The sequence below is a fragment of the Corvus moneduloides genome, chromosome 16 (assembly GCF_009650955.1).
Source record: "Corvus moneduloides isolate bCorMon1 chromosome 16, bCorMon1.pri, whole genome shotgun sequence".
NCBI lineage: Eukaryota > Metazoa > Chordata > Aves > Passeriformes > Corvidae > Corvus > Corvus moneduloides.
In genome coordinates, this window is record NC_045491.1 from 8,848,304 (window position 1) to 8,861,145 (window position 12,842).

Here is a 12,842-nt window from a genome sequence, read left to right on the forward strand (position 1 = left end):
ATATTGATTCCCCTGGGGGCGATTTGGGTGGGGTTTGCTTTGTGCAAACCTTGTTTGGGATTTTTTTAAGCAACAACTTTTACCCAAAGTTTATTTTCAATACGTTAATGGGGGGGGGGGGGGGGGGGGGGGGGGGGGGGGGGGGGGGGGGGGATGTCACACCTCTGTTTTCCCATCAGTTATTTGGCTTTAATCAATTCCCAACTCTTCTGGGGTTTTTGTCCTTCCCTACAACTCCCCCGTCAATAATTCTGTAACGCTGCCCTTCTCCCCTCGCACTGCCCCTGCCCTTTCACCCGCCAGATGTTCAGTCCCAACTGCTCCCTTTTGCCATTTCTCCTTCTTTTATTTGTTCCCTTTTTTTATTCCCAGCCCCTGTCCAACCTCTCCAGCTCCTCCAGCAGCAGGAAAGTGGGAAGAACCACAAGATCCAGGGGCAGCAGAGAGGGAAAGCCACGGCAGGGACGCGGGCAGCAGGGATGCGGGCAGGGATGCGGGTAGCAGGGATACTGGCAGCAGGGATGCGGAGCCTCCCTGGGGGTGTCCCACACCCATCCCCTCCTTCCCTCCGGTCCCTCCGGATCGTGGGGAAGCCGGGATAACCCAATTCCGGCGCCCGGCCGCCGCGTACCAGGATGTGCCTTCATCCGGGGCGCTCCAGCGGAGCCAAATCCCCCGGGAGCGGCGGGGGGAGGACGCTCCCGTTATCCGGCTCCAGCCGCACCAGCCGTGCATTAATAGATTATCCCGAGCATTTGGGATCGCCAGGAGCCAGGGAAGCGCTCGCGGGAGGAGCACGGGCAGGGCCAGGCCGGCGGACACGGCCCCGTTTGCCTCTGCTGCCGGCATTCCCAACACAGGTGGGAGCGGGACGCGCTGGGAATCTGCCGGGATGGCTGGAGCGGGATCGGGGTGCTGCTCCCGGGGAGGCCGGAGCGGCCATGGGGCTGATCCCGCTCCCGGCTGGAGTTCTGGGGGATGCCAAAGCTGGGATGGAGCGGGGCTGGGATGGAGCCGTGCCCGGGACAGGATTTCACCTTCCCAGCACCTCGAGCCCTTGCCTGACCTTCTGCCGGAGCTGGGGCACCCCTGGGCTTCATCACCCCGGGCTGGGGAAGGTCCCCTTGTGCTACCAGTTTTTGGGGTGGCACAGGGTGCCAGGTGCTTGTCCCCCCAGCTTCTGTGCCTCAGTTTCCCCATCACACCCGTCCTCCCCCTGGGGCACTGCTGGGGGCAATGGGGTGGGGGATACAGACGGGTTTGCTCTGCTCCCCAAATCAGCGCTGGCCACCCCGTGAGCCGTGTCCAGGGCTCATCACCCAGCGTGTGGATGCCTCAAATCCCTCCTGGTCCCGTCAGAGCCGTGGCCAGGGAGGAAAAGGACAAACTCCCCCGTTCCCAAACAGCCTCTGGCTGCTGTTTGCTGCTCCCCACCCCGAGCCATGCCACCACCCAAATTTCAGTCAAATCTGGCTCAGTCCCTGGGTTTTGCATGAGAGGGGCACCGGGCAAACTCTGACTCAACCAAAACAACCCCAAAAGCTCCTGGAGCCTTTGACCGCTCCATTGCGGGGCTGGAAACCTCCCCCAGAGCCTGGGCCACGCTGTCCCCATCCTAGGGGATCCTTTGGGGTGCAGACTTGAGGGACCAGGGCAGGACAAGGCACCAAAATCCCTGTTCCCAGCCCAACGGAGCCCTCGGAGAGCGCCATGGACGAGTGGGATCTCCCACAGTGGAAAAAAGAGGTGGAAAGCCTCAAGTACCAGCTGGCCTACAAGAGGGAGATGTCCTCCAAGACCATACCTGAGTGAGTGGCTGCTCCCCTTCCCTTCTCCTCCCCACCCTCCCTCCCATCCCTGTGTCCCCAAGAGCCGAATCCACCCCCAATATCCCCCCTCAAAGCCCTGGGTGCTCCCAGATGAGATTTTCCCTTTATGGATCTCTAAACCCTCCAAGCCCCAGGGGCAGAACCCCCCTGCTGGCCCCAGAGCCCCCCTGTGCCGACCCCTTTCCAGTGGTGGCTGGGATGTGGCAGCACTGTGGCACCTCCTGACCTGTGGATGACCCCAGCAGCCCCCCAGGGTGCAGATCCCCCCTTTCCAGAGCTTTCCAGAGCTCAAGACTCAAAACCAAAGTCATGGATGGCTCTTTTCCCTCCCTGCTGTGTCCCAGAGCTGGGAACACCCCCATTTCCACCCCCCCCCCCCCCCCCCCCCCCCCCCCATCATTCCCAGTGGATCAGGGCCCATCCCAGGTTTCCCCCCACCAGAGCAGGATTTACCCCGGCCCCAAATCCCCCTCTTGGCTGCCCTGAACCCCCCTGGGGCTGTGCCCACCCTCCCTCCCCTCTCTGCAGGTTTGTGAAGTGGATCGAGGACGGCATTCCTGAAGATCCCTTCCTGAACCCGGAGCTGATGAAGAACAACCCCTGGGTGGAGAAAGGCAAATGCACCATCCTCTGAGGGCTCCCCCCTGCTGAGGGGATTTTCCATTAGTTAGTTCCAATTCCAACATGAGAACCTGAACAAAAACCCTGCCCTCACCTCGTTTCTTCTTGTTTAGTCCTAGAAGGGGTTTTAGAAATGGGGGGGACGTGGGGAAAGGCCCCTGGGATGGGGCAGGAGCACAGCAAAGACTGCTCCAAGGTTTGCTGGGGTTTCATCTCGCACTTCTGCCACCAAAAAAGGCAGATTTTGCAACTTGTAAAGAAGCTTTTTATAAAAAAACCCCTTTTTCAGTGATTTTTAGATACTTTTGTAGGATCTCAGTTTGCAGTAAAACAGGCACATCGGGCACCTCAAGCTTTATTAATGAAATAAACAGAGCAATAATTCATTATGAATTTTTTTAGAGATATTTTATTTCTTTTTTTAAACAAAATACGTGGGTAATACAAAACTCTACACCAAGATCATGGCCACACACCCCAGCCAGGGGTTAGAAAGCCAAAAACCAGCGGATCCCTTCACTTTCAGCTCCAGAATTCCTGGCTCCCCCCCAGCCCTGCTAGAGCAGGTCCCTGATGTAAAGATTCCTCCTGACAGCGTTGGAGAAGCCCTCGTTGAAGCGGAACCAGACGTCGCTCTTCCCCACGGCCTTTCCCATCTGGCTCTCCAGGGACTCCTCCTTGGACACCTGAGGGGCTGCACGAGGAAAATCCACCTCAAAAATGTGCAGGAAACCTTAAAATTACAAGCTGTGCCCTGGCTGGAGAGGGGGGATTTGGGGAGCAGGGAGAGGGCTTGGAAGGGTAGAGCTGATGATTCCATATCCCAAATCCTGCAAAGCCTCCAGCACCCAAAATTCCCTTTGGCTGGGGCCAGAATCCACGGATTTGCCCACAGGAACTCCCTGCCAGCTGTGCTGGTGTCTGTGTGTCCAACCACACCACTGCTGTCCCCTGGGGCTGGGGCTGAGGGACAGGAGCCCCTCTTTGCTCCTGGCACTGGGAATGGGGAGAGCCCCCAGTGGCACCCGGGGCCCCCCTGTCCCTGTGCCACCCACCTGGGGCTGGGACCCCCATCCCTGTGCCACCCACCTGCCACCCCCTTTGTCCCCTGTGCCACCCACCCAGTTCTGAGGCCACCTGTGTTACCCACCCGGGGCCGTGGCCGCCTCTTTCCGCTGGAGTGGCCTCCCGAAAAAATCCGTCTCAGGCTGTGGGAAGCAAAAAGCAGGAATGGAGTTGGCTCTGGAGCACCTGCACTTGCAGCTCCCGCTCAGAGAGGGACAAAACCATGGCAGGATCGTTCCTGGGCAAGGCTCAGCCACCCCAAGGCACTTCTGAGGCGAGCAGGAGCTAAATGTAAATCCTGCAGGAAGGGCCAGTGGGCTGGGAATGCAAACGGCATTCAAATTTGTGGGAAAGACAAAATTGAAGGCTCGTGTGGGCTTTTACACTCAGGAAAGGGCTGGCAGCTGAGCCCTGGAGAGGGGCAGAGCCAGGGAATGATCCCTGCTTCTCCTGGAACCCAAGGATCCCCAGGGTGGGATCATTCCAGAGCAGCTTTTCCAAGCTGCTTTCCCACAGAGCCCAAATTCAGCTATTTTAGCCCAAATCTCCATAGCTCTTCCCTCCCCCCACCACGAAAACTTCCCAGGACGCATCCAAAATGTCACCCAGATCCAATTCACCCCAATCCCAGAGCTGCCTTGATGGGACACACGGAGCTGAGCTGGGCTATTAAAGGAAACTGGACTAAAAAAACCAAATTCCAGTGGAGCCAGGGAGTGTCTGGCAGCCCGGGAAAGGGCTGGTGGGAACTGGGGCAGGAACTGGGGCAGCAGTGGAGCCCCTGACCTTGTCGTGCAGCGCCGCTCTCCTCACGATGTGCTCCAGGCGCTGCTGGTGGTTGGGGGACCCCGCTGGCTCCGGGTCCCCTCGCTCCTCCCCGAGGCCATTCCCAGGATCCTGCAGGGAGGAGACACCTGAATGAGGCTCCCCTTGGTGTGTCTGAGCTCCAGGGTTGGGCACTGAGCATCTGCCACCCCCATCCCAGCCCGCCCTGCTTGCTGCCAGGTTGGATTGCAATATCCCATGGATTTTTCCATCATTTTGTGCCTCGTGGGATCACCCCCAGCTGAAGGCCCATTCCCTGGGACTCCACATGTAAACAAGGAGCCTTCAGAGATGTTTTTGCAGCTTCTCTTCATCCCACACATCCCCCAGGAGCCCTTCTCCTGCTCCAAGGGGCTCCCAGGGATTAATTATCCCGCTGGCACCAGGGCAGGGCAGGCAGTGGCTACACCTGGGATGTTTCTCCACCTTTTCCACCTGTTCCCATCTTTTCCTGCCTCCAGGGCAGTGGGCAGAGCCACTCTGGTCCTCCTGGGGGCTTTAGGACCTTTGGAAGTGCAGCAGGCAGGGAAGAGTTCACCTCCCACACGGATAAATACAAACCGCAGCCAAAAATTCCCACCTAAAATTCCCACCTCCTCACAGCCCTTACTGGAGAGTGGAAAGGTTCAAAGCTTTAACTGCCTCCAGAATTCCTGCAAAAAGCTGAGCCCTGCAGCCCAGCACAGCTGTGCAGGGAACCAGCTGCAGCCAGGGGGGTTAATCCTGGATTTCCACTCACGGAGCCAAAGCCACCGACTGCTTTGGAAAAAACCACATCCCTAAGGATTTTCTCCACATCCCCAGCCCTGCCACCCCTTTGGAAATCCCCACCTGGCCCAGGCTCCGTGCCTCCGTCCTCCTCATCTTCTCCAGCTCGATCTCCCTGGCAATGAGCTGCTTGGCCTGGTAGCTGAGCTGCCTGCGGGCCGGCAGCGCCGGGAAGCGGCACACGGCCTCCACATTCCTGCAGGGAACAGGGACTTGACACTGAAAATAACCCAGCACTGTGCAGCCTGGGAGCCCCAGCACCTCCCAGCCCTGTCCCTCCCAGCATCCCAGCGCAATTCCAGCCACGCTGCCTCAGTTTCCCCCGTGCAGAGCCAGGGAACTGCGGGAATGGGAATGTGGGAGGGATTCCAGGGGTGGAATCTGGGTGAAAGCAGAAAGAGGGAACTGCAGAGGGTCTGTGCTGGACAGATTGCCCTGAAAAGCCCATGGGCACAGCAGCAACACGACCTTCACAGCCACCCCGAGGTGCCCCTGGGGACAGGTTTAATGGGAATCCAGCCAGGAACAGTAATTTGGGATCGTCAGAGCAGCGGGATCCTTAACAAGGCTGGGGGACCAGGTCTGGAGTTAGGCCTGTTTCAGTATCCCCAGCACTGAGGAGCCACCAACCAGTCCCTCCACCAGCTCCCAATATTTCATGTTTATTCACTATTTATTCCCTGATTATTCCCTATTTATTCACTATTCATTCACCATTATTGCCCCTAAAATGCAGGGAGCAAAGCCCCGTGTCAGGGGGCTCTGCACCCAATCAGAAATCAGCTGTCACACCAATGATTTGAAAAGTTTTAAAGAAAACCCCACAGGTTTTGCTGGTGACATCAGAGGTGTTTGCCAGAGAGATGCTGGGACACAACTCCCAGGTGCCACTGGGATGTGCCCAGGTGGGTCAGCCCTGTCCTGCCACCAGCCCCTCCTCTGGTCAGAGACAAAGGAAACTGCTCCCTTCCCTTGAATCCATTAAAGCTCAACCTGCTCGGCCTCAGCCTGAGGGAGTGATGGGGCAGCTGGATCACACTGGGCATGCAGCAAAGCCCAGAGTCCCAACTCCTTCCTGAGAATCATCACAGAATCCTGGAATGGTTTGGATTGGGAGGCATCTTAAAATCATCCAGCTCCAACCCTGACACCTTCCACTTGTTCCAATCCCTGTCCAACTTGGCCCTGGACCCTTCCAGGGATCCAAGGGCAGCCACAGCTTCTCTGGGAATTCCATTCCAGGGCCTCCCCACCCTCCCAGGGAAGGATTTTGACTCCCACACCCTCTACCCAGCCCTGGGACTCACGGATCCAGCTTGAAGGTGTACTGGCCCTCAGGCAGGCGCTCCTGCAGGTACGTGAGGTTATAGGTGAGCATGGTGCTGATGAGCTCAGCCAGCTGCTGCTTCTCCTTCAGGCTGTAGAGCTGCGTGTTCACCTGGCCAGGGGACAGCAGACAACTTATAAACCCTGAACAGCCCAAGCACAGTGTTTGTCTCTGGGTGAGGAAGGACCCAGATCAAATTTAGCTCCCTCTCAGGGACACACATCCTTCCCAGAGCAGGGACAGACCCTCTCCTGGGTGGGGGTGACTCTGACACCTCCCCAAAGCCCTGCTCAGCCAAGCCCACCCCAGGTGGGGCCCAGGACCCCTCCCCACAGTTGGGCACCTCAGCACCCCGTCCTCAGCTTCCCTCCAGCTTCTGCACCGTGACATCAAACCCACCCCAAACCTGGGACAGAGATCCGGGATCGCTCATCAGGGTGGGGTTTGCAGAGGGGTCACAGCAGCCAGGCAGGGCCCCCAGCAGGGACAGGGGCTGGGGACACTCACAGGCCGCAGTTTGGGGGCAATGATGTCCAGCAGCAGGCACAGCACCTCCAGCACCAGCGCCTGCTGCCCCGCACGGCTCCGGGCGCTGGGCGCGATCCCCGACACCATGGACAGCACCAGGTTCTGCATCTGGGTCAGCTTGGCCAGGGCCTAGGGACAGGACAGGGCAGGGCCAGCTGAGCCAGGTGTCCCTGCAGGGGCAGAGCTGTGGCCAGGCTGTCACCCTGCCCTGCTGGACTTGCCTCGTGCTGGCTGCTGGGATAGGCCAGCCGGGGGATGGAGGTGGCCGCGAAGAGCAGGTGGAACAGCACGGGCAGGAAGGGCAGGTACCGCAGCAGCTGGAAGTTCTGCCCCTGCAGCACCGCCCGGCCCAGCAGGTCGGAGAAGCCCAGCCACTCCAGGGCCAGGCACACGGAGCCCAGGCTGGAATCCCGCACCTTCATCTTCAGGAAGTTCTCAAACAGGCCCTGGAAGGGGATCTGGGATCAGAAGGGTGTAGGGTGCTCCAGCAGAGCACCTCGCTGGGATTCTGAGCTTCCCGCTGAGCTCAGCTCCAGCACCCGGCTCCCCCCCTCACCTGGGCCAGCTTCTCCTGCTCTCCCGAGGAGATGGAGAGGTGCAGGATGTGGTGGAAGCGGTGGGAAGAGGAATTGAAGCCAGCTGAGCCCCCAGGGTGTGACAGGTCCTCATCCCCCAGCAGGAGCTGGGCTGGCAAAGAGGGGTCCATTCCTATCCTGTGCCTGGAGAGAGCCCGAAGGGAAGAGCTGAGGGTTTCCCAGTACTGAAGGGGCCAGCAAGGAATATTTGGATCCTGGGACACTGCACTGGAGGCAATGCCAATGCCGAATTATTGGGAGCTAAGTGGAGTGGCAAAAAAGCTTTAGACTGAGAGAGGAAAGGTTTAGGTGGGATATTGGGAAGGAATCCTTCCCTGTGACAATGGGCAGGCCCTGGCACAGAGTGCCCAGAGAAGCTGTGGCTGCCCCTGGATCCCTGGGAGTGTCCAAGGCCAAGTTGGACAGGGCTTGGAGCAACCTGGAATAGTGGAAGGTGTCCCTGCCCACGGCAGGGGTGGCACTGGGTGGGCTTTAAGCTCCCTTCCAACCCAAACCATTCCAGGATTCTATGATGGACACAAATCTCCTCAAAAAGCTGCTCTCCAGGACCTTGCAGGTCATGGAATTATAGAACATTGGCCCAAGCCCCATCCAGCCTCCCTCAGACACTTCCAGGGATCCAGGGGCAGCCACAGCTTCTCTGGGAAATGGGAATACCACCGCCCCAAGCACTCAGCAGATCTAACAAACCCCTCCTTTTACCTCTGGGCCCTGGGGAGCTGGAAGATCTCTTGCCAGATGGAGAAGAGCCCCTTGTTCTGGTCCTTCAGGCCGATCCTCATGGTCTGCACCACCTGCACACTCAGCTCCTTCTGCCCTCGGCCGTGCAGGAACTGCAACAGGAGCGAAGGCATGGAGATCCCAAAACCCCTGGGAAAAGCTGGACACAGCGACCCCCCTCCTCCTCTACGTGTAGGGTTAAAAACACCCCAGGGAACAGGGCAGATGTTTCAGGGATCTGCCTGGAAGGGAGTTTTGTCCCCTCTGTCCCAGTGCGAGGCCGGAGCTGCAGCAGGAGCATGTCCCCAGGGCCATCCCTGTATCCCCAGAGCCATGGCCATGTTTCCAGGGCCATCCCCGTGTTCCCAGGGCCACCCTGGTGTCCCCAGTACCTGCAGGGTGTTGATGCAGGAGCGGATGTCGTTGTCCGTCTTCTCGCAGAGCGCCAGGAGCGCGCCCATGTCCGCCCGCATTCCCTGCCGGAGCGCGATCTGCGGGAGCGGGACAGGCCTCAGCGGGGAGGGGACACTCAGCCAGGGGGACAGGGGGGCCCTGGGACACCCCAGACCTCGCTGAGGCGCTGGGCGAGCCGGGAGGGAGCGGTGCGAGGGAAGCTGAGCAGGAAGGATTGCTGCCGGAGCGGGCGCAGGGCGGGCACGTACCTGGGGGAGGGAAACACGGGGGTCTGAGAGAGCCCAGCAGGGAATTCCATTCTTAATCATGGAATTACTTAGGCTGGAAAAGCCTAGAGCACTGAGTCCAACTGTTCTCCCAGCACTGCCACCATGAAATGATGTCCCCAAGTGCCACATCCACAGAGCTTTTAAATCCCCCCGGGGATGAGGACTCCAATGCTGCCATGAGCAGCCTGGTCCACTCAATACTTGACCATCCTGTCCATGAAGGAATTTCCCCAATATCCAACCTGAACCTCCCCTGGCACAGCCTGAGGCCGTTCCCTCTCCTCCTGTCCCTGTTCCCTGGGAGCAGAGCCCGACCCCCCCCCCGGCTGCCCCCTCCTGTCAGGGACTTGTGCAGAGCCACAAGGTCCCCCCTGAGCCTCCTTTGCCCCAGGCTGAGCCCCTTTCCCAGCTCCCTCAGCTGCTCCTGGTGCTCCAGCCCCTTCCCCAGCCCCATTCCCTTCCCTGGATACACTCCAGCCCCACAACGTCCTTCCTGTCCTGAGGGACCCAAACTGACCCCAGGATGTGAGGAGCTCCACTCAAACAGAGACACCACCAGCAGCCACCTCCTGTCTGGGGGCAGGGTCCGGTGTCCCTGTCCCCCCCAGGCAGGTGACACTCACTGGTCGTTGCAGATGCAGATGATGGGCCGCAGCAGGATTCCCCCCTCGCGCCGCCGCCGCCGCCCCGCGCCTGCCTCGCCCTCCGCATCCTTCCGCTGGATGATGCCCAGCAGCACATTGATGGAGGCCTGGGGGGAAAACAAAGATGGAAGGGATGGATTCTTGCCCGTGGAACAGAGCAGAAGCTGTTAATGGGGTGGTATTTAAGGGGTTGATGCCGAAGGAGTCAGTCCAGGTGTGCCGGGCTCACCGCGGGCGCGCCGTCGATCTCGTCGATGATGAGGCAGTTGGGCCTCTCGTGGGAGCCCAGCACCGACCTCATCTGGGTGGCGGCTTCGATGCGGGTCCGGAACACCTCGGGGCTGCGGTCATCACTGTGAGGGGACACGGGGATGGGTGAGTGTGGCACAGGAACACCTCGGGCATGGGGACACCGCCAGCATCACCCCAGGGACACCATCACCCCTGGGACAGCATCACCTCCAGAACAGCATCACCTCCAACACGGCAGCAGGCGTTGGCTCCCCTGGCACCCGGGGCTCCCCTGGCACTCGGGGCTCCCCTGGCACCGAGGGCTCACCTGGCACCGAGGGCTCCCCTGGCACCCAGGGCTCCCCTGGCACCCAGGGCTCACCTGGCGTTCATCTCCACAGCGTTGTACCCTGCGTGCCTGGCGATGACGTGGGCCAGCGTGGTCTTACCCAGGCCAGGGGGGCCACAGAGCAGGGCCACCTGTGGCACAGAGAGGAGGTCACCCCTGCAGGCAGTGAGGCAGGGCATCCTCCATGGAGGGGACGAGCCTGCTCCTCAGCTGGTGGCAGGAGAGGGACCCACAGCGACATCCCCTCCTGCTCACCTTGTATTTGGGTCTCTTGTGCTGGTCCAGCTCGGCCTCCAGAATCTCCTCTGTGAGCTGGACCTTGGTTTTCCACTTGCTGGGATGCTCCTTGGGATGGCTGAGTTGGGGATGAGCTGCAGGGCTAGGCTTGGCCTTCTTCAGAGCCTTGTCCTTGCCGAACACCACCGTGTCCCACAGCTTGAGCCACTTCAGCAGGCAGCGGTTGGTGTACTGCAGGGGGGGGGCGAGGAAAGCAAGGAAAATCCATGAACACTGGAAAAAATCCGGCTGAGGACAGAGGAAGGCTCTCCTTCATGGAGGAGGCTGCTCAGGGTTCCACCTGGCATCTCCCTGGGACAATGTGGGAACGCTTCCCTTCCCAGCTCAGCCCCCATTCCTCAGGGAAATCTGGGATAAGTCACATCAGCCCCATCCCTGCTGTCCCTGATTCCCTACAAAAGTTTTACTATTCCCAAAAAAAATCAAAATAGCCAACAATTCCTGGCTAAAACCCTCCCAATCCTTTTCGTCTCATTTTGGTCACATTCCATAGTTTCTTTAGTCAGAACATCCACAGCCTCCAGTGACAATTTGCCATCCCAACCTGCCAGGGACTCAGGACTGATCCCAGGCAGGGCCAGCACGGACACAGCCCTCCAGCCAGCACTTCTAAAGCCAATTCCTGATCCCATGGCATTAAAGGAGAGTTACAGAGGTGCCAACCCCACCCATCCCAAGCCCCACTTATCCCAGCACCTCACATCGTCACTGAGCAGCTCCATGTAGCGCCGGGGCATGAACTTGTCCACCCAGAGGCAGTGGGATGCAGATTCTTCCTCGGCTGCTGGATCCGTGTCCATGCTGGGATCCGGGCTCTCAGTGCTGGGCTCGCTCCCAAGGCAGCTGCAGGAAGGAATTAATTTACCCCAACCACCCAGGGAGTCACGGCAGGGCTGGGAATTCCACCCAGACTCCCCAAGCTGGGGGTGATGAGAGCAAAAAGGCTCCTTTGCTTGCAGGTCCCCAAAATTGATCCCAAAAGAGCACCTAGGAGTCAAATCTGGATTGGAGTGGGATTTCATCCCAACACCTCACCTGTTTATGATCTCTGTCAGCTGCTGTGAGGCCTCCAGAACCTGCCTGCGACGCTTGAGCACAAACACAGAGAGGGGGGTCAGAGACAGCCCCCAATCCACAGCTGGGGGAGCAGGAATTTGGAAGCCAGCCCCGTGGCCAGCAGGGGTGGCAGGAACAGGGGAAGGTCAGTGGGAGATGCGGTACCTCCTCATCCACCTGCTCCTTCAGGTAGGAGAAGGGCACGCCCAGCAAGTGGAGCGGCCTGCGAGCATTCCAGCCCAGGGAATCCGGGAGCTGCAAGGACACAGCACAAACAGCCCCTCCTCAGCCACCTGGAGGCCACAGAGAAGCAAACCCAACCTTCTGATCCCTCCTCACCTCCACCCCCGTCCTGCAGGGATCATCTCGCAGCACCAGGAAGACCCTGGTGCCCTCGGTGGACGTCACGTTGATGTAATCCTCCAGGATGGGGGGTCTCCTGAGGACCCTCTTCTTTTCCAAGGGTGGTGTGGTCTGCAGGGGGCTCATTCCACTCATCTCCAGGTGGTTCGAGCTGGAAAACATCAATTCCTTCAGTAGGGCAAGGGCCCTTTCCCTCGCTCCTGTTAAAAATGCGGTTCAGGGTGGCCAACCTGCTATTGTGGGGAGCAAGAGGCGCCTCTGGGCCACCATCCCAGGAGACATCCGGAGCCAACTCATCGTCTGCGCCAAAATCGAGCTTCTTAACAGCCTCCAGGCGCTGCCGCTTCGGCTTCGGGGCTGGGAGAGACCAGGAGGGAGGAAGGGGAGAAGCATCACCGATGGACGGTGGCACCCATGGGATGCTCCAGCACCCTGCACCGCTCGGGGCGGGGGGACAGGGGTGAGCAGCACCGGGGGAACCGGGTCAAACCTACTGCGTGGTTCGGGTGCTGGCGGGGACACGGCCGGGACACAGTCCCGGTGCCTCTTCTTGGCATTGGTGTCCCCGGGAGAGTTCCCGGGGGAGGCGGGCTCCTCCGGCGGCTGCCTTTTGCCCCGGAACTGGGAGGTTTTGGGCCCGGCGGGTGGGGATGGCTCATCTGCAAGAGGGGCCAGACCACGGGGCCGGTCACCGGAGAGAACCCGCAGTAGGCGCGCAAACCACGATCCCGCCCGCTCCCTCCCTCCGCCGCAACCGCCTCCGGTCTCAGCGCCGCAGCAGCGCCCACCTCCCAGCTCGGCCAGCACCTCCAGCTCGGCGGCGAAGTGCTTGTAGAAGCCATCCTCGGCTCCATCCTCGGCCCCGGCCTCGGCGTCCGCCATGGGCCGCACCCGCCCTGCCGCCGCCACCGGCCTCGCGCCCGCCGCGCTTCCGCCCGCG

General features: G+C 60.0%; 2 protein-coding genes across 2 annotated transcripts; one reads left to right on the plus strand and one right to left on the minus strand.

Moving 5' to 3' along the window:
- The first annotated feature begins 603 nt into the window (after positions 1-603).
- Positions 604-2,843, plus strand: GNG13 (G protein subunit gamma 13). The gene is made up of 3 exons (XM_032125491.1): positions 604-860; positions 1,686-1,808; positions 2,358-2,843. The coding sequence occupies exons 2-3, from the start codon at positions 1,711-1,713 to the stop codon at positions 2,461-2,463; spliced, it is 204 nt and encodes a 67-aa protein (XP_031981382.1). The 5' UTR covers positions 604-860; positions 1,686-1,710; the 3' UTR covers positions 2,464-2,843.
- CHTF18 (chromosome transmission fidelity factor 18) lies at positions 2,840-12,830 on the minus strand. The gene is made up of 22 exons (XM_032125486.1): positions 12,691-12,830; positions 12,397-12,561; positions 12,133-12,259; positions 11,879-12,053; positions 11,705-11,794; positions 11,519-11,571; positions 11,185-11,326; positions 10,442-10,654; positions 10,220-10,317; positions 9,836-9,959; positions 9,586-9,713; positions 8,848-8,941; positions 8,672-8,770; positions 8,262-8,392; positions 7,520-7,682; positions 7,185-7,409; positions 6,943-7,092; positions 6,416-6,546; positions 5,172-5,304; positions 4,302-4,412; positions 3,601-3,658; positions 2,840-3,144 (listed from the first exon to the last, which is right to left on the minus strand). Exons 1-22 carry the CDS (start codon positions 12,782-12,784, stop codon positions 3,008-3,010), a joined length of 2,841 nt encoding a protein of 946 aa, XP_031981377.1. The 5' UTR covers positions 12,785-12,830; the 3' UTR covers positions 2,840-3,007.
- Between the last annotated feature and the right edge of the window lie 12 nt (positions 12,831-12,842).